The sequence below is a fragment of the Periophthalmus magnuspinnatus genome, chromosome 8, assembly GCF_009829125.3.
Source record: "Periophthalmus magnuspinnatus isolate fPerMag1 chromosome 8, fPerMag1.2.pri, whole genome shotgun sequence".
NCBI classification, from domain to species: Eukaryota; Metazoa; Chordata; class Actinopteri; order Gobiiformes; family Gobiidae; genus Periophthalmus; species Periophthalmus magnuspinnatus.
Genome location: NC_047133.1, coordinates 7,428,115 through 7,449,410, shown reverse-complemented (window position 1 = coordinate 7,449,410; position 21,296 = coordinate 7,428,115). Strand labels below are relative to the sequence as shown.

The window sequence follows — 21,296 nt, the reverse complement described above, 5'->3', positions numbered from 1 at the left end:
TCTGTCTATCTATCTATCTGTCCATCCATCCGTCCATCTATCTATCTATCTATCTATCTATCTATCTATCTATCTATCTATCTATCTATCTATCTATCTATCTATCTATCTCTCCATAACACAGAAAAAGCCCAGACCTCATCTCTCTCTCTTTCTCTTCACATTTAAATCCCTGTTGTATCTTTTAGTCGTCGGTTTGTGAGATTGATCCAATTTTAATTAAGACTCATTAAGATTCATTTGTAAAAACCCTCATGTGTCTTTAAAATGAACATCGGCCAATCAGGTAAAAGCAGATGTGGTTTTGTGGTCACACTTCAGAGGATGTTGTGTTTTGTTTTTTTTAAATAATGTTATAATGTTTCCTCATCAAAAACATACCTGGAGTTGTGAAAACACTCTGTTCCACCTTGTGATGTCACGCGGTGATACAAACAAAACACAAATCTAATATGTTTTTGAGGCGGTGACAGCATTATGACACGGATTAAAGCTCACATGAGTCACTTTTGCGTAATATAAGACCTTCAAATGGAGTAAAACTAAAATAAAGTGTATTCTGTTTGTGTAGGAAATGCTGAACCTGTTGTTATTTGTTTAATATGAGAAGGAAAAATGTTGGTATTGTTCAGTCTGTGGTTAAATCTGTTCACTGTGTAGAGCTGTACCTGGGGAGGGGGCAGAGGTTCAGACGGCCTCCGGGGGAGAGCTGCACTGAGGGGGCTGTGGGTCTGCGCCGTGTGGCCGATGGTGTGTGCGCGCTCCTCCAGACCCATACGCCCCGCCTACAAACAAACAAACAAACAAACAAATAAACAAACAAACTAATAAAGATGTGGTGTAGTTGTAGTTCCACACCCATAAACGCCATGTTATTTCTACTTATTTTACCTCTTTATGAATAAATATCTGTATTAATGAGCTGATTAAGACGTGACTGTCCCTTTAAGCCAGTCTGCTCAATAAGCGCCGGCAGCCTCACTGTTAGCGTCACTACTTCCTGTCTCATTTTATCTCTTTGTGGTGTTTTCTGAGTCACGTTAAAATGAATAAATATTTAAAGATCAGGCAGTGTCACTGAAAACATGTGAAACACGACACGACACGACGAAATCAAATGAATACTTCACCAAAATTTAGAAAGAGACCTGTTTGTGTCTCAATGCTAACGCTAATGCTAATTTTGAGGCATAATAAACATTAAAACACCACCACACACTGAAATATTCTACATATTAAAACAATAGTGTAGCCTTTATTTTAATTAATTTGAATTTTAATAGGTTGTTTATTTTCTGTTTTCTTACACACAGTTAGCTAGCTAGCGTGCACAGTGAGTTAGCATCACCGCATAAGCTCTGTGTTTGTCTCTACGGGGATCCAAAGTTTAACCCAAACTTTAGAGCGGTCTATATGGAGATGGATACGTTTTATGCGATAATGCCACTCTGTGGAACATTCAGACAACGCCAGAATATCTCCATGGAGACAAGCAAGTGATTTGCTATTGTTTTTGTTATTTAAAGGGCCCATATTACTCTATTTTATGATCTATGTTATAATGTTGTTTCACAAACAGACCTGGAGTTGTGTTTTGTTTCATTCACATGTTTAAGTCACAAACTCTGCACATTGAGGAAAGCAGAAAACACTCTGTTCCACCTTGTGATGTCATCATGTGGCGATACAGGAAGTGCTCCACTGTGTTTTTAAACTCCATACACCTTCACTAGAATCATCTGGATCGTTTCAGCCCTGGAATTGCCAAATTTCTACTGAACTAAAGGTAAATGTAGCTGTTAACTTGAAAACTACCACTTCATGACATCACAAGGTGGAACAGAGCATTTTGAGCTTTGGAGATGTGACAGACTAATAATCAAGTGTTACTCAAACATGTGTAAATGAAACAAAACACAACTCCAGGTCTGTTTTTGAGGCTGTAGCAACATTATAACATGACTAAAAGCTCACAAGTCAATTTTATGTAATACATTTGTCCCTCACTATATCGTGGTTCTGCGTCCTGATTGGCTGAGGGACTGTAGACCATTGTCCATCAGTCTCCTCCGTGCCGTGTCTCCTGTGCAGTACAGAATGTGTTCAGCCAAATTTACATAAACGATGTATCGCAGTGTGACTCTGAAGTGCTGTACGTTTGCAATTTGTTTTCTCCAGGGACCGGTGTACAGGAGTCGTGAATGGACACAGTGATGTTTTTAAAGCGGAGGACAGGTACCATCTGACTGTGAGGCTGGTCTGAGGCTCTCCGAGGAGCGGTGGAGTTTAAAGTGGGAGAGTTTCGCGGCTCTGGAAGACTTCCTCTTTTCATCTGGAGAACACACAGAGAAGAGAAACAGTGAATGAAACGAACGGAGTGAAATAAACTCTGACGGGGTTGTGCTACTAGACATTACAAAGACAAACATTTTTTATTATTTACACGTTAAGTATATTTTAAGTGCATCAGTTAAATGAGCCGTATTGTGCTTGTGTCGCGCTGCAGTTATAATCTGACACTCGCGGATCATTACGTTATAAATAATTAAGCGATTAAAGATTACTCAAACCTGAATCACTCCAAATACAACTTCAAGAGAGTAAACGGTGAGGGGAAACAACTCTGGATAAAAGCTCTGAAAAGTCCAGTTTGCAGAATAGATTTGATTTAAGAACGATTCAGACTGAGTAGCTGCTTAATTAAAAGGTAGGAGCAGTGGTGGTAAAAGTACTGTTTTGTTACTTAAGTAAAAGTACAGACACTGGAGCAAAAAAAAAAACTTAAGCGTCTGAAGCAATCATATTTTTCAAGCTGTTTTTATTGCTCAAATTATGAACATGTTAAAAATAAACCCTCAGACTTTTCAGCAGGTCTCACATAATAATAAAAAATATACTTTTACTTTCCAGCTCTGTTTAAAAATGTAGTGGAGTAGAAAGTACAATTACCTGCTGTCAAATGTAGTGAAGTAAAAGTAAAAAGTATCCACTGTAAAATGTACTAAAGTAAAGTACAGACACCTCAAATTTTTACTTAAGTACAGTACTTTACTACTTTTACTTTGTTACATTCCACCACTGATTAGGATTTAGGGCAGGGGGTCAAACACATTTTCACGAAGGGCCACATCAGCAAAATGGCCGCCATCAAAGGGCCAAAAGTAAAATAAATCTAGCTACTTTTTAAATTTGGTAATTAACTGTTTCTGTATTTATTTCTTATTCAAGTTACAAATATTGCATATGCGTTTGCAAAGATGTAAAACTATGGCTGTGTAACTGCATCATACTTTTTAATTTACCCTGTCGAGGGCCACATAAAATGATACGGAGGGCCACATCTTGCCCGGGGGCCTTGAGTTTGACACATGTGATTTAGGGTATTAATTACTATACTTTACGAAGTGTACTCATCATAATGCGTTACTTTCATAAAATTTCTAGAGGATTAGGCTTCAAACTTTTTTAGCTTCCTGTTATATGCAACATTTTTGAGAACTTTTTTCTATTCTAAAGATATAGTATTTCGTTTGAATTGTTAATCACTATGGCAACGGTAGGATAGTGACCGTAAACTGCATAACAAAAAGTGGACTGTGTGAGTATGATGTCACCCACAGCGTTCGGCTCCAGACTAAACGAAGCTCATCGAGGCTAGCGGTTATAGCAGTGAATTTGGAGCCGACGTCCGTATTTGGAATTGTGACCGCGAGTGTCATAGCAACCAGAGACCCAATCCCGAGCCTGCCTGGTTTGGTAGGCGGGCGCTTAGCAACGCTGTCAGTCAAACCTGTTGCTAACGCTAGTGGGAGTGACCTCGGGGAAGGAAGGCGTCTGATTTGTCTGTTATTAATTTACAACCGGAGCCAGAGTCGATGGAGCAGGAAGCGCTCTCATGCTCACTTCCTGTTTGGATCGCGGCGGCTAGCATGTTAGCTACGTCCATTTATATAAACAGTGTATGAAAATGACGTAGTCTGACCGGCTGGGTGGAGGAGGGGCTGCGTGTTCCCGGGGTGCCGTCGTTGAGGTAGATCTCTTTGGTTTTGGAGATTGTGGAGGTTTTGTAGTACTCCACCAGTTTATTCAAAGAGGTGAACTTCTCCGACCACAGGAAGTACTGGCCCTTGTTGTCCCGCATCACTTTGAAATGCTGGACGTCGTTGTCGTGTCTAAAAAAAAATAAAAATAAAAATAAACATCCAGAAATACAAGGTTAGCGTCTGACACTGTGAGGTTACTGTTTCAATAGAGCAGACGATGAAGGTCACGGCGTATTTTCACGAGTACTGCAACTGAGAGTCGGTTTAAAAAGCAGGAGTCTGATGAAAGGAATGAAACTGAAACTGATCAAATAAAACAAGAATCACATAAAACACAGGACTTATTTACAGATGACGGATATTTATAGATATTTATAGAACACGATTTTTAGTAGTAGTAGTAGTTAGTAATAGTAGCTGTAGCAGTAGCAGTAGTAGTATGAGTTGGATCTGTCTGAAGGTTGTAGCAGCAGTAATAGTAACTGTAGCAGTTACTATTAGCAGTTACTACTACTGTACAGTAGTAGTAGTAGTAATAGTATTAACGGTAGTGGCAGTTGTATTAACAGCAGTACTATAATTAAAACGGTGTACATTTTTGTACCAATTAAACTTAGCATAGTAAAGCATAGAAGTAGTAATAGTAGTAGTAGTAATAATAGTAGTAGTAGTAGTAGCTGTAGCAGTAGAATTAGTAATAGTAGGTGTAGTTGTTGTCATAGTAGTAGTAGCAGTGGTAAGAGGAGAACTAGTATTAGTAGGAGTATTAAAAGTAGCTGTAGGCAGTGGCAGTAGTAGTAGTAGTAGTAGTAGTAGTAGTAGTAGTGGTAGTGGTAGTGGTAGTGGTAGTGGTAGTACATCAGTTGTGGGTACTTTTTCTACCTTAACTGAGCAGTAGGAGAAGTAGTAGTAGTAATAGTAACTGTAGTAGTAGTAGTAGTAGTAGTAGTAGTAGTAGTAGTAGTAGTAGTAGTAGTAGTCAGTAGTTGTCCCAATGAAACTTAGTATAGTAAAGCACAGTTGTAGTTATAGTAGCAGTAGTAGTAAGAGAAGTAATAGTAAAATAGGGGTTGTAACAATAGAAGCAGTAGTAGTAGTAGTAGCAGTAGCAGCAGCAGTAGTAGTAGTAGTAGTAGTAGTAGTAGTAGTAGTAGTAGTAGTAGTAGTAGTAGTAGTAGTGATAAACTCATTTGTGGGTACATTTTCTACCTTTACTGAGCCATTTCCTTATATGGAGCGCCCTCTGCTGGCCGGCCCTTGTAGCTGCAGGACTGTATTTCCCCTCACAGTCATAACAGAACAGAGGCTGTGGTTTTGGAGGGGTAGGTGAGGTGTGAAATATGAAAATGTGCATATTGTTGGAAAGCAGCCAGCATCTGTGTGTGCAGGTCTGAAAAAATACTTTACTCATGGGAATCTGTACTTCACCTCACACAAATAACACCTACACTACACATCTGGCTCAGTTCTGTAGTATTTTATTTTTATTTTGAGGAATTAAATGCTGGTTTCAGTCTCTGCTCTGGTATCGGTTGATGTCGAGTCTTGGGAGATACTTAAAGCAAGAGAATCAGAATCGGTATCGGAACTGAAAAAGCTGATTTGGTGCATCCTTTTTTATTACTGGGGCTAAAACATGAGGCCACAGTATATCAACGCAGGAAGCTGATTGGCTGTTGCTCTGGAGAGATGGGAGCTGATTGGCTGTTGTTCTGAGAAGGTTGAAGCTGATTGGCTGTTGCTCTGGGGAGGTGAGAGCTGATTGGCTGTTTTACATGAACAGTGGATTGTGATTGGTTCAAATGATCTGACCATTTATCTTTTTATCACCACAGCACCAGACCTGCTCCAGACCTGATCCAGACCTGCTCCAGACCTGATCCAGACCTGATCCAGACCTGATCCAGACCAGGACTAACCCGACCTCCTCAGGCAGATGTACAGTACAGAGACATTACACAGTGGCCCCAAATTGAACCTCGGAATGTTATATTGAGCTTGTGTCTGCTCATAGACTTAAGCTACAATGTTGTTCTAAAAAGAATAATAATAAAAGAAACAAGTCCCTGATTTCAATGTTAGAAAACTGGTTTAATCCTGGTTTAGTTCTGGTTTAGACCTGGTTTAGTCCTGGTTTAGACCTGGTTCACAGTTAGTTCAGAACTGGTTCAGAACTGGTTGAGTCCTGGTGTAGACCTACTTTGGACCTGCTTCAGACCAGATTTAGACCTGGTTTAGACCTAGTTTAGTCCCGTACAACTGTCTCTGTTTTTTTCTTTCTTCTTTTCTGGTGAAGCTTTTGGCATGTTTTGTCTTGTTGGTTTCTCTTTTGGTGAGTGACGGTGAACCTGATTTTTACTGTAGTCCTGGTTTAGACCCGGTGGAGTCTTGATTTAGTCTTGATTTAGTCCTGATTTAGTCCTGATTTAGTCCTGGTTTAGATCTGGTTTAGTCCTGGTTTACTCCTGATTTAGTCCTGGTTGAGACCTAGTTTAGACCTGGTTTAGTCCTGGTTTAGTCCTGGTTTAGTCCTGATTTAGTCCTGATTGAGACCTAGTTTAGAACTGGTTCAGTCCTGGTTTAGTTCTGTTTTAGGCCTGATTGAGACCTAGTTTAGACCTGATTTAGTCCTGGTTTAGTCCTGGTTTAGTCTTGATTTAGTCCTGGTTGAGACCCAGTTTAGACCTGGTTTAGTCCTGGTTAAGTCCTGGTTTACTTCTGATTTAATCCTGGTTGAGACCCAATTTAGAACTGGTTCAGTCCTGGTTCAGACCTGGTTCAGACCTGGTTCAGACCTGGTTCAGACCTGATTTAGTCCATTTTCAAACCCACACATCAGCTGTTTCTTTTATCAAGTTGTTTTAGATGAATACTGAGATTTTAAAAGTCCAAATTAAACATAACGATCCACGTGTGTCATAGATTAAAACTCTAGACCAGACACAAGCGCAACACGTCTGCTTTAAGGTCAGTCAAGTAGTGAGTGTGTTTACGGTTAAGATCAGCCTCTGAGAAATAAACCTAAGTGAAAATAATGTCCCTAATAAGGATGAAAACTCTACATTTGTGAGTGTGAACCCTGCAGTCTGCAATAGTGAGAGATGAGTCAGACATACTGTGCCACAAACTGCAAATGCGCCAAGCAGGAACTCAAAAATGAAACCTCCTTTGTGGTGCAGTGCAAAAGTGGAGCACACGTGTGAACTGCAGACACACAACCAACACCAGAATTACACAAGTACATCTGCTTGTCACTAAATCAGACTGAATATTCATTTGTTTTATATTTAAAGATCATACATTACGCGAAATGGACTCATGTGAGCTTTAAGTCATGTTATAGTGTTGTTAGCGAGTCAAAAACAGACCTGGAGTTGTGTTTTGTTTCATTCACACATGTTTGAGTAACTGTTTATTATTACTCTGTCACATCTCCAAAGCTCAAAATGCTCTGTTCCACCTTGTGATGTCATGAAGTGGTAGTTTCCAAGTTAACAGCTCCTTTTACCTTTTGTTTTAGCAGAGATTTGCAATTCCAGGGCTAAAATGATCCACAGAATAATAATAATAATAATAATAGCGAAGGTGTATGGAGTTTAAAAACGCAGTGGAGCACTTCCTGTATCACCACATGACATCATAAAGCGGAACAGAGTGTTTTCTGTTTGAGAGAAGAACTCAGCCTAAATGAATGAAACAAAACACAACTCCAGGTCTGTTTGTGTTGAGGAAACAACATTATAACAGATCAAAAATAGTGTAATATGGGCCTTTTAAACTGAGGTCAAAAGTTTAAAGGGAAGTTCTCTGTCTAAGATTAATAATGTGACAATTTTCTGAAGCTGACACCAAACTATTAATAAGAAGGTTCAACATTTGTAGAGCAGAAGTTTAGTGACTCTCCCATAGAGTTATATAGCGTTATTCAGAGTTTTACAGACTTATACAGAGTTAAATAGAGCGGCTCTTGCTCCATCTAACATTATGTGTTACTGTGTTTGCAGCTGTGAGCAGTGAGCCTCACACAACGTTCCCCTTGGGGACAATAAAGTTTATCTAATCTAAACCATGTGCTATCATTTTGTTTAGACGGCTCCATACTACAGCAGATTAGTAGAAATAGTAGTAGTAGTAGTAGTAGTAGTAGTGGTAGTACCAGCAGTTGAAGTAGTAGTTGTAGTAGTAGAAGTTGTGTATATTAATGAACATTTTTATAAATATGCAAGGAAGGTTATTTTCATCTGTGGTCCCCACAGACTGTACAAAGACATGGACAGAGGGACAGTGACGTCACCCACAGCGTTCGGCTCCAGTCAAATGAAGCTCATCGACGCTGGAGCCTTAGATTTGGAATTCTGACTGCAAGTATCTTAACAACCAAACAGCCAATCTGGAGCGAGGCTGTTGAAGGTCACGCCCCTTCACGCCCCCGCACTGTTGGTTTGGCAGGAGGTGGGCGCTTAGCAACGCTGTCAATCAAACCTGTTGCTAATGCTAGCAGGAGCGACCTCGGGGAAAGATGTCGCCTGATTGGTCTGTTGTTAATGCTCATATCTTGATTTACAGACAGAATAGTGAAATGATCATGTAGAGCAGATTAATACGAACATTTTAAGACCAAAATGATGAGTCTGACAGCAGCAGTTACAGAGAGAGGAGACAGTTTTTCAATGTAAAGTGAATTGGAGTCGATGGAGCCGGAAGCGCAGCCCATGATCACTTCCTCTTTGAAATTTGCTGGTTAGCATGTTAGCTATGTCCATTTATATATGGGATCTATGACTGTCCTGTGACAAGGATAATAATAGTAATAGTATTCAACAAGCAAATATTTACAATATTACCACATTCAGTTGTAGTAGTAGTAGAAGTACTTAATTTTATTTATAAAACACTTGACATTTTTTATGTGAAATTGGTGTGAATTAAAGTAGCAGTTACTGTACGTAATAGTAGAAGTAGCAGCAGCAGTAGTAGTAGTAGTAGTAGTAGTAGTAGTAGTAGTAGTAGTATTCACAGTAAAAGCAACATTAATAGGGGTAGTAGTAGTAATCATTTTATTTATAATTAACTTCGCATTTGGCGCTTTACTGCTGCAGTAAAAGGGTTAGAGTAATGGTAGTACACAGTGGTAGCTGTAGTAGTAGTAGTAGTAGTAGTAGTAGTAGATAGTGTAGCATTTGCATTAGTTGTATTTGTAGTAGTTTAAATCCAGGCTCAAATGGTTCTGTTCAGCTGTGCATGTGACTGAAAGGTTTTTATTCTGCCTCTTCTCTTTTAATGTTACTTTTATGATGATTATTTGTGTTTTGATTTGTTTGTGATTTTAATGTCTTTATTATTCTGTAAATCACTTTGAAAAGATACAAAAAAAAAATATTTTGTCTGTTTTGGAACACATTTCAAGGTCAAACAAAAGTAGAGACTTTGGCGTCACAATCTCAACCTGATAACACACTTTTATACACACACCTGTGATTGTTTTTAATGTTCTATATGGACTTTGTTTGTTTTTTGAGGCTCTCATTGAGTCTCACTGTACAATTAAAGATAAAAACAAGCAGACAGAACCACTTTGCGTTCTAATCGTGCTATACAAACACACTTCCCTTGCGTAGTATTAGTAGCATTAATAGTACACAGTAAATTTTTACAGTAGTGACAGTATTTGTAGTTTTCGTAGCAGTAACAACATGACTCTGCAGAGGAGTGTCATCCTTAGCGACACTTCCTCAAACACTTCATACTGCTTACAGGCTCATTTTCATTTCCTCTGACCCCCATCAATGAACCCGGTGTTTTCTGTTTGTAAATTTTACTTCTGCACATCCTGATCGTGACCTCTTTCAACGAGAGACTCAAAAACGATCTCGATTTTGCACCATCAACAAATGAATACAGGAGGTACGGCGAAAGATGAAGATAGAAAGAAATACTGTGCACAAGTAGTAGTTAAATAACAGATATAACTCATTTTAGGACGTGGACCCCAGGAAGAAAAACATGTCAAGGCAATGGCTCATCGGAGACAGAACAAACACTCTTTTTTTCCTCTTTTTCTCTCTCTCTTTCTTTCTTTCTTTCTTTCTCTTTATTTACACCTAATGAGTGCACTTGAACTCTCCTTTTCATGAGTGCGCTGTTCAAAATACAATACAAACAAAAAAACAAACCAAACAAATAAATACACAAGTCCATATAAAACATTAGAAACAGAAGCAGATGTGTGTTTAAAAGTTTACCAGATTATTAAACTGCGATTGCGGCACCAAAGTCTCCAGTTTTGCGTTTCCTTTAAGTGTTTTCCATTTTTGTGAAGCAAAATCAAGCCCCGGGGCCTAAACATGCCCGCCCAGTGGAGTAAATGGGCCGTGGTCAATGGCGCATGTCGCTAGTTTAGCCTTTCGTTTAGCGGCCTTTAGCATATGGTTCCGTTCTGAAGGGAGCGGCCGCGATGGAGGCAAAGGAGCGAGAGATGGAGCGAGCAGAGCCAACCGTGGAGTAGTCAGATCGCGTTCAAACCGTAGATGTATTTTAAATGTATCGATTATGACATCAAACCGGTTCACGCTTTAGACGACTTTTGTGTTTTTAGCTCGTTCATGTCGTACCACGTGACCACGCTAACCAATCAGCGCTTGAGATCAGCTAGAGCGGACATACAGCGTAGCCGAAGAGCCGAAGCTAACGATTAAAAAGAGTTTGTTAAGACACCAGACAGATTTGGAGCTGAGGAAAAGTTTATGATCTGAAAACAGGGAAAAATCGCCACAAAATTCGACCTTTATGAAAGCCGTCGGTCCCTTTTAGTCCTTTTCAGACGAGCAAGAGCAGTTTGTGATTCCATTGCGCTTTCTGGGCTCTGGGCAGGAAGGATTTTTTCGTTGTAGTACCAATGAGCGGCCACTAGTCCAACTCGAGACAGCTCAAAGATAGTAATACCCTAATTATTTTTAATAGATCCATGAGCAAAACAGCTAAAAGCCCTCTTCCCCGTCGTTATTTTGGTGCGGCTAGTCCTTAGACATACACATGATCTGGTATTAAATGTTTTGGTATCAATAATTAACAAGCAGGTGAGGTACTCTGTCAGTTTTTGAACTAGTCCCTTATAGATACACTTCATACAGTGCTGTTTCTTAACCTAAACGACAGAACTCACCTGACGGAAATAGAGAAATCTCCCGGTGAACTCTGGCAACCGCGGATCACAAACTCTCCGAGCTCTCTGTTCCTGAGCAGCTCCTCGGCCTTGCTGCGACTGGCACTTTCCTGAAACCACCTGGAATCACACAGCGCTATGTTTAAAGTTTGTGTATCACGCAGAATGCACTCTTTTGAGCTTTAAGACATGTTATAATGTTGTTACTTCCTCAGAAACATATCCGGAGTTGTGTTTTGTTTCATTTGTTCCTTTCAGACGTTTATAAAAACAACTTGACCTGAAAATGTTTGTTCCTGTCTAAAAACGCTCTCAACTTTTCACCACAGGAATAAAGAATTAAAAGAAACCGAACGTTGCATTGAAAACGATTCCTGAGGTGATTTGAATACTTCAGTTGTGTTGTTTAATCTGGGTGTAAAGCTGAGTAATATGACAAAAAATAATCATGATTTTAGCTTTCTACCGTGTTATAACGATGTTTCCGCTTCAAAAACATGCACGAAAGAGGTTTTAGATGTTATTCATGCATGTTTGAGTAATTTAGCGATCTCTCCAGGGCCCAATTTGAACAATAAGTGATCTAAATATGTTTTTTTGCAGTTAGTACCCCATAGAACACAGTCACCCAGCTGTGTGTAGCTAATTACATGTTTAACTAGTTGCTATTAATGAGTACCTGGGCATATTGGTTTCGATGTAGTTCTGAGGCACAAATCCCTCTTTTCCGTTCATCTCGGCCTTGAACCACTCGTCCTGTCGACTCAGGATCTGAAACAGGGAACAACTTCAGTCACAGGAACTACTTTCTCTGTCAGGATTTTCATTTTAACACAACAATATGCGTAACTTTTGTATTGTTGTGTTAAAATTACAGATGATGGAGCAAAAACATTTAATCTGTGAATGCACAAAATGATTTCACGAGCAGTCCAGAGTCCAGTGACAGAAGGCCGTGGTCATGGTTGGCTCCACTTTATATTTATTTTTTGGGAATTTGAGGAACTAAGAAGTACACCTTGTGCAGTTCAAAGGGCAGTTGATTTGTGTGATTTGAGCAGTTTGTTTTTCTTGTATCCATGGCAAGAAAGGCTGCTGTGATGCTGCAGGGCACAGAGGGACACTTTTGTCCTAAGGGCTGTTACTCTCCTCAAACTGCCCTGACACTGCATCTGATGACTCGATCTGTTGAGCTGCTCTGAGACTTAAGTTTGAGTATTTTTCTATTATTATTATTATTGTATTTCCCAGCTCAATGGCTTAAACTGCTCCTCTTTTTAATCACACTAACAGAAGATCATCTCTGCTTCAGGGCTGAATAAACATTACATTTCATATCACTGTAATGCTTAAATTCCTTAAAGGTGCACTATGTAACTTTTCTGATGGGGGATGTTATTTTTTGCCCTGGAATATTCCCCAATATAAGATTAAATATATCTGTCTTTTTGGAGATTTAATGATTTAATTATAAACATTAAGTCACATTGTGGTTTTGTGTAATCCCTCAGTCGTCCAGGTATGATCCACAGTAAAAGACATTATTTATCTCCTGTTTATATAACTATCCTCAGAAAACAGTAGTGCTAGCTTGTATGCTAATAGCCAGCATGCTAATAGGTGTGAGAGCGCCCATTAAGAGCCTGAGCGATTATGCTAAATATGACTCAGGCACAGTTCACACTTAAACCTCATTTCCACTGGCACAGTTTGCTTGGTGCTGCCTTGGCACAGAACAGTTGGGTGGGGGGCCACCCCCAGCCGGGGAGAGTTTCCTTTAACAACAGCCCGGGGCACTTTTGAGCTTGACACAAGTAAAGGTGTAATGTCCGCCTGCGCCACCACAAGGTGCAGTTATAAAAACATCAGTGATGCAGGAGCATCAGTGGCACGCATGACATTTTTCGGATAAACAATCATCATTAAGATGGCAAAAACAGGTATAAACGTAAAATAATAATTTCTCAGCAGACACTGACTTGATCTTGTGATTTACCGCCGTATTTCCAGTGATGGTGACATGTTCAACCAATACGCTGCACAAAACTGACATATCGAGCTAATTATTTGTGCTTTTGACAGTTATTTACCTTCAGTATGTCTCCTTTCCTGAAGCCGAGCTCGTCTTCTTCGGTGGCGTTGAAGTCGTACTTTCCTTTGGCCTCCATCATGAGCCTCCAAACAACCAGCTACCCCCACCACAGGACACCCCCACCACAGGACACCCCCACCACAGGACACCCCCACCACAGGACACCCCCACCACAGGACACCCCCACCACAGGACCCTTTCTGTGGAGAGAGAAAGAGAGAGAGGAAGGGAGAGAGGGGACGGGGGGTACATTTAGTCAGAGGGATATAAAAAAAAAACATAACATGACATCATCTGGTTCAATGCATTTGTCTTCCTGTTATGTGGTGCCACTTTGGAGATGGTCCACCATCGAAAAGATATAATGTTCAGTTTTGAATTGTTAATTGTTTTGGGAATGGGTCTAACTTTTTCAGCATTTGCTCTGGACACATGGACAGGCTGCAGTCACATCACACCACAGCACTGTAGGATCTCTATAGCTTAAACTGAGCTGAAGACTGCAGATGCCGCTGTGTTGACCTGGTTTATGGTTCTCTGTAATCTCTGTAATTACTAGGCCGAGCCACATGAAACAAAAACTGACACAAAGTTCAAAGTTCAAACTGCGGTACTTTTCAGATCAGGGTTTCATTACTCAACCCCAAAGTTGTGCTTGTTTTCATCTGAAACAACTTTAAGCCATAAGATTAATATGACAAGTTTGTGGAGCCCATCACAAACTATTAACAATGAGAAGGTTCAACATTGATACCGTGCAGCTGATGCTAACTGTAGGTACTGTTCTGTCTGGAGTTCTGTTAAATTAGACTTTAATATGAACTTTGTTTTAACAGACCACAAAGCGTTAACTTAGTGACAGGTGAGACGATTTGTACTGTTAAACAAGCCCCTTTCAAAACATATTTTAGTCATCGACTAGCTAGCATTAGCCACTCTCACCTTTTTGCGGAAAATCAAACACCTAAACAGCTCCATTAACGCTTGTATTGATCACAGGCTCTTGAAAATATGCTGTTTAAATCAATTTTCTATTTTTTATTGAGTTGTCAGATCTGAAAACTTATGTTCATTGTGTCTCCATGGTAACTGCTGAACATTAGGCCATAAACATACATGCAGAACCCCCCAGCGTGATGTCATTGCAAAGTATCAATGGGAGATTCACAGTTTTTTGCAAGAAATATCCAAATTTATAATCCAAATATAGTGAACTTCATATAACTCATATTATTACAAACAAGCAGAACTGCATTACTCAGCACATGTGTGACCTCCAACACCTCGAGCTCAGTACATTTCCTGTAGTGGCCACACAACCCTTAAAATGACCTCAGCCTATTACAGTCTGTTCATTCTATTATCGAAAAAGTATTTGGCACTGATATTTTTCCCACATAGCCCCAGCCTTTGTGTCTATTTCAAGTTTGTCTATTTGAACAGACTCGGAAAAAGATGAGATTTTAGGCTAAAATATGGCCGTTACACAATTATGCAAGAAATTATTTTATATCACATTTTGCCAGTATTGTTACAGCAGTGAAAAGTTGATTTGTGAAGTGAACTTAAATTTGTAAGTGCTGTATTTGATTTGTATTGTCTTAAAAACATGAAAATCGGAACTAGTTCATTTGTGTGGAGTTTAAAAACACAACGGAGCACTTCCTGTATTACCACATGACATCACACAGTGGAAGAGAGTGTTTTTTTTTTGTTTTTTTTGTCTGAGAAAACAACTCAGCCTAAATATGCAGGGTTTGTGTGTTAAACATGTGTGAATGATACAAAACTCTGAGTATATTTTAATATTTTTGATGAGGAAACAGCATTATAATATAGACCCTTTAATTAACTGCAAAACATTTTTTTTTTTTTATTTAAAAAGCAGGAAGAGGTGACTTCCTTGTCGATCAATGTTTACCATAATCTTTAAATAAAAGCAGCAGAAACACAGGAATAGCAACTATATTTAGGGGAAATACTTTGAATATTCACAATATAAGATCACCACAAGTCATTTCACTTACAGCGAGTTTGTTATATATAGTTTCATGTTGTAAACTGGAAAATGGCAGGTTTGCTCTTGACACAATAATCTAAACTCACAAATTCAACTGGTGCAAGTTTTTGGAGAAGTGGATTAAGATGAAAAAAAAACAAAAAAACGAAACCGTAGCGAGTCTAAGCGCCCGCTCCCTGATAAACCAGCCTGGAACTCGGCTCCAAATTTGCCCCTATAACTGTGAACCTCGATGAGCTTCATTTGACTGGAGCCAAACGCTGTGGGTGACGTCACAGTTCCATAGACCACTTATACCTTCGCTCCTGTTGCCCTCCAGATTCCTCATCTGGATCTGCAGGAGCAACGGCCCACGGAGGATCTGCAGGTTTTCCCAATCCCATTTCAGAGCGTTTTGGTAATATTTGATGCCACTGTTAACGGACATGGCTCTGGAGCTCATTACAAAGACCCTTCCTCATCAGATCGTAGGCCCAACTAGGCACCACTGCAGCACAAACTCTGACTTATTCAAACACTACAACACAGAGCTTAAGTGGTTTCCACAAACACAGAGGGAAAAGTGAAGGAGAAATTCTGGTCTATTTCAAGTCTACAAATGCTTTAAAATGGAAACTGGTTCACCCAAAGGACAACACCCCGAGCCACAAACAAAGACATGTGGTCTACTCCATTCAACAAAGTGAAGAGTGCAGTAAAACTATTTTTACATTGGACAAACTAAACAGCTGCTCCATAAGAGGATGTACCAACACCGACGTGAGAGCAGCTCAGGACCCCAGTCTGCAGTTCATCTCCATCTCACTAACCACTCCTTTGAAGACAGTGAGGTTCAGATCTTAGCCAAAGAAAAGAAATGGTTTGAGAGAGGAGTTAAAAAAGCTATTTTTGTCAAGAAAGACAATCCTTCTTTGATCAGGAATGGGGGTCTGAGACATAATCTTTCCCCCATCTATAACTCCATCATCAGACCCATTAGGGACTTAAATGACTATGCTAAAATGACTCAGGTACAGTGCACACTTAGGGTAGCACAATAGACCTCGCCTACAAACAGAAACTGTAAACAATAGGTGTTTTTTAGTTTACCTCCTTCCTTCAGACACATAAGGCAGTGTCCAGCAGTAATCTGACCAGAACTGAAGAAGCGGCTTGGATGAGCAGCCAAACGTCTTCACGCCTACAACTTTTTGTCCAGTTGACAGATTGGACTTTTTCTTGTATTATTAGTCTGAAGTGTTAAATCAGCCCTACTCTGCTCGTGTCACTCTATAGTTATAATCTCTGACACTCGTGGATCATTATGTTAGAATTTGGACATTTTAAATCACAATATTCACCTAAAACAACTTAATAAAACAAACAGGTCCATCGTTAGAAAACTGCGGTGTCCAGTTGGAGCTGATGTCGCCGTGAACGTCATCACAACAAAGCGCCGCATGCCGGTCCCTGCTACGGACGGCTGCACATCACACTAGCGAGCAGCGGATTTTGTTTTGTTTTGGGTTTTTTTCATTTGTACCAAAATGACTACATAATACTGCCAAATCCTACGCATATCACTGATTAAGAAAGTGGTGGGCGAGTACCGGTGGTGATGAAGACGGAACAATATATTTTGAAAATAAGAGATTAAAGATTAAACTCAAACATGAATCACTCCAAATACAACTTCAGGCGAGTAAATGGTGAAATAACTATAAGATGGTTACAGTCCAGTTTGCAGAATAAGTCTTATTTTACACAAAATGCTTTTTCCTCCAAAGTCTGCTCCAAACCTCATGTTTTTACTGACAGAGAATTGGGAAGCTCAATAATCAAAATGATGCTTTAATATAGTAAAACCTTAAAAAATAAATAAATATATAAATAAAATAAAATAAAATAAAATAAAATAAAATAAAATAAAATAAAATAAAATAAAATAAAATAAAATAAAATAAAATAAAATAAAATAAAATAAAATAAAATAAAATAAAATAAAATAAAATAAAATAAAATAAAATAAAATAAAATAAAATAAAATAAAATAAAATAAAATAAAATAAAATAATAATAATGTATTTTCCAGACTATATGTGGCTCTGGAGTATATGTCACACCAGCTAAAAAATGCATAATAATGAAAAAAAACCAAGTCGCACTGGACAATAAGTCACATTTTTTGGGGGGAATTTATTTTACAAAAAACGAAACCAAGAACAGACATTTTATCTTTAAAACAAGTTATAATAATAATAAAAGAACAACAGGCTGAATATCAGTACAGCACACTAACGTAACACATTTATATTTATTAATCTATATGAAGCATAAACAGAACTGAACACGTGTCTGGTTTGTTTATGTAAGATATTAACAGTTAATCAGATAAATAAAGTATAAAAAATAAGGTAATAAGTTTACTGTGGATTTCACTCCAAATCAATAAATCCATTGAATTCTTCATCCTCGGTGTCACTTCTGAACAATGTCTTTTAAATGAATGTAATGTTGAAATTTAAAATGTTCAGTGTCACAGGAGGAGCAGATACTGGTGCACAAGTCCAGTGTCCTCCTCAGATGTCAGTGTGACAATAACAAAGATGTGAAATTATATACTTACATAACACTATTATACACTTTTATAATACTCTATAGTGTATAAGTCACACTCTCAACCAAACTATGAAAAAAGTAAGACTTATAGTCCGGAAAATACAGTAACCATAATAATCATAATAATTTTAGAAAAAGGAAAAACAAAAAGCCAAACCCTCGATATGGATGTTGATGCTCATACATCTGTTTATAATGCTGCTCATGTTTATCAAATCTATTGACAATTACACAGTTATATATTTAAAATGAGTGTCTGAATTTAAATTAAGATAAACACTGCATCCACCGACCTGTCACAATAATCACTAAATCCACTGATCGTTCCATCTAAGTTAAAGGTTAAACGGAACAATATTTTCATTTCTGAGGGTCAATCTTCATCACAGCTGCTTTTTCTTTGTACTCGTGGGGAACTTTGAGATTTGAGATGTAGAGGGTTGAATAAATAACTTGTATGCCTCATTATAACTTAGTATTAGTATAATCTAGTATATTTCACTCTGCTGTTTCTTTATTGTAGCGTAAAGTCGTCATTGTTTAACGTCTGTATTTATTATCACATCCCCACCCCGCGTCCTCGAGTCTGTTGTGTCCATTGACTTATTGTAAATATATTTTGTATTTACTGCACAAATATAGGTTATCCTGTTGTTTTTATGTTGAATAAATGAATGTGCATGAATTAAAATATATATAATAAAAAAAAACAAAGCTTGAGACATCGAAACGACTGGATATCGTTGCGTTGAGCTGCTCGGCCCCCGTCGTCTTATAACAGTGCGTCTGCTGTTGTAAAACTCAAAAGTGGCGTTGGAAGCGAGTCTCCAGACGACAGGACGTGCGCTCGCTGCCATGGCAACAGCAGCTTCCTCCATTTCTGTCAAACACGACTCAGAAGTGTAAAACTCAGGCCTCACAGGGAAGTACGCGCTGCACTGTGTGAACTGAAGACGCGGCGAGACCAGCTGTTTTCAGAAGTTGAAGTAATTGAAAAAAGTACATCCCGTGGTATTTTGGTACTTTACTGTATTTACCGTAATACTGTATGTTTTGTATTTGCATTTCAAAGTACATTTTACCTTATTTTAATGCATGCACTTCATTTTATTTGATCGTAGTTTAAATTATATCATTGTTTGTTTAATATTTCACCAGAAAACCAAAGCAAGGTCCTAGTTTGTGCATTTTATTCTCTGTCAGCAGCAATAAAACTGATTCTGATTTGTAAATATATAAAGTTTATTTGATTTTCACGCGTTATTTCTCCAGTGAGAGCAGCAGACTCTTTTCAGATCAATACATATGTCCATTTCTCAAGAAGTTTCTCAAATTCTGACAACAGCCATGACTCATGTCCAAAACTGGGTCCTTAACATAAAGAAAACTGTATGTATGATGTTTACCAAAAAAACCAAATGAATTGCAGCGCTCCAGTGTTTTTTTTGGATGGAGTAGAACTAGATCTTGTCAAAGAATTCAAGTATTTAGGTTTGACTTTGGATCCGACTTTGACATTCAAGAAACACATAAAACAAATGACAAACACAATGAATTTTAATGTGTGAAATTTTAGACATGTAAGGCCTTTTATGACACAGCACTCAGCTAAACCTTTTTTACATTCAATGATTTTTTCTCATTTTGAATATTGCATAACCACCTGGTCACTTGCTGCCGGCACAACACAAAAACCAATCGAATCCCTCTTTTAAAAAGCCATAAAAATCTTTGACAAAAAACCTAGCTCCTTTCACCGTTGTATTGTTTTAGAAAAATATAACTGGTTGAATTTTGATAATTTTATTAGTTTAGTTTAAAAATGTTTGTTTTATATTTAAAGTTCTACACGGACTTGCTCCTCCTCTGATGAAAGACTTTATCAAATTAAAGACTGTGACTGGGATGGGAACCAGGGCCACATCTCGAGGAGACTGTGATGTACCACACAGACGCACTAAATGTGGACAAACCGTGCTCTCTGTTAAAGGGACTCATATTTGGAGTCTTCCTCTGACAATTAGAGAATGTTCATCTCTGTCCACATTCAAACTGCACCTTAAACTGTGGCTGAAGGAAAACCAGGTCTGTGAGCACTTTTAGCTGCTTTTATTGTATTTTTGTAATGTCTATGTTGTATTTGTTGTCCGTGTACCTGCCTAGGGACAACAGATGGAAACTAGCATTTTTTGCTATAACCTGGCAAATTTACACTGTTTACAGATGTTCATTAATATGCACTGTCCCTATCAAATCCAGATCTCCAGATTATTAAAGTGCTGCAGTGGCATCAGTTTGTCCAGTTTTGTTTGTCCTTCAAATGTTTTTAAATTTGGAGAAGCAAAATAACCAAAAGCTTTTGTTGTTTTTTTTTTGTTCTCAAATTTTACACAGAGACAATCATGAGATCTTGTATTAAAAGTTATTCTCCACCTCTTCTCGTCGTCCCTCTCTTCCTCTCCTCTCTCTGTATACTCCTTGGTCCTTCCCTCCTGTTCTCCTCTCTCTGTCTCCTCCTTTGCTCTTCTCTCCTCCTCTCCTCTTTGTCTTCTCCTTTGTCCCTCTCTCCTCCTCTCCTTTCTCTGTATACTCCTTCGTCCTTCCCTCCTCCTCTCTTCCGTCTCCTCCTTCGTCCCTCTCTCCTCCTTTCTGTCTCGTCTTTTTTTCTCTCTCCTCATCCTCGCTCTCTTCTCCTTCCTCTCCCCTCCTTATCCCTCTCTCCTCGTCTCCTCCCGGTCTCCTCCTCTCCTTTTTCTCTCTTCTTCTCCTGCTTCTCTCCTCCTACTCTCCTCCCCCACTCTCTTTAACTCCTCCTCTCTCTCTTCTATCTCTCCTCCTCTCTTCCCTCTCTCCTCTTTTTGTCTCCTCTTCTCTCTCCTCTTTCTCTCTCTTCCTCCCTGAAGTCTGTCTGTAGATTAAATCTCCATAATCCAGGACAGAAAGAAATGTAAAATGAACAGTTTCTTTTCTGTAATGAAATGTGAGACAAGATCATATTTATTTTAACTTTAACTAAAAACCTGAGATGTGTACATTCTTTTTTCTGCAGGGCTGGGGGATTTTTCCTCACATTAATCATCACGATTTTTGATTCAATGTTGTCTTACTTTAAACCACATGTGTCAAACTCAAGGCCCGGGGGCCAAATACGGCCCGCCACGTCATTTTATGTGGCCCGCGATAACGTAAATTAAAACGTATGACTGCCTTAAAATGTGAGTTTATCAGGAGATACGCAGTTTACACAGTCATACATTTACATCTGTGCAAATTTGAGTGCCACCATTTTGCTCATGTGGCCCTGGGTGAAACTGAGTTTGACACCCCTGCTTTAAACAAATAAAAATGTATTTCTTTTCCCGAATATAAACAAGAAAGACT

At 38.8% G+C, this 21,296-nt stretch overlaps 1 protein-coding gene across 1 annotated transcript in view; it reads right to left on the bottom strand.

Moving 5' to 3' along the window:
* The window catches only part of grap2a (GRB2 related adaptor protein 2a), a 36,123-nt gene that overhangs the window by 1,393 nt on the left and 13,434 nt on the right, over nt 1-21,296 (bottom strand). Inside the window, exons 2-7 of the mRNA XM_033970971.2 lie at nt 13,296-13,497; nt 11,885-11,976; nt 11,206-11,325; nt 3,983-4,172; nt 2,240-2,332; nt 669-785 (exon numbers count right to left, since the gene is read on the bottom strand). Coding sequence (XP_033826862.1) covers nt 669-785; nt 2,240-2,332; nt 3,983-4,172; nt 11,206-11,325; nt 11,885-11,976; nt 13,296-13,376 — 693 coding nt within the window. The 5' untranslated portion in view covers nt 13,377-13,497. The remainder of the gene's footprint in view (nt 1-668; nt 786-2,239; nt 2,333-3,982; nt 4,173-11,205; nt 11,326-11,884; nt 11,977-13,295; nt 13,498-21,296) is intronic.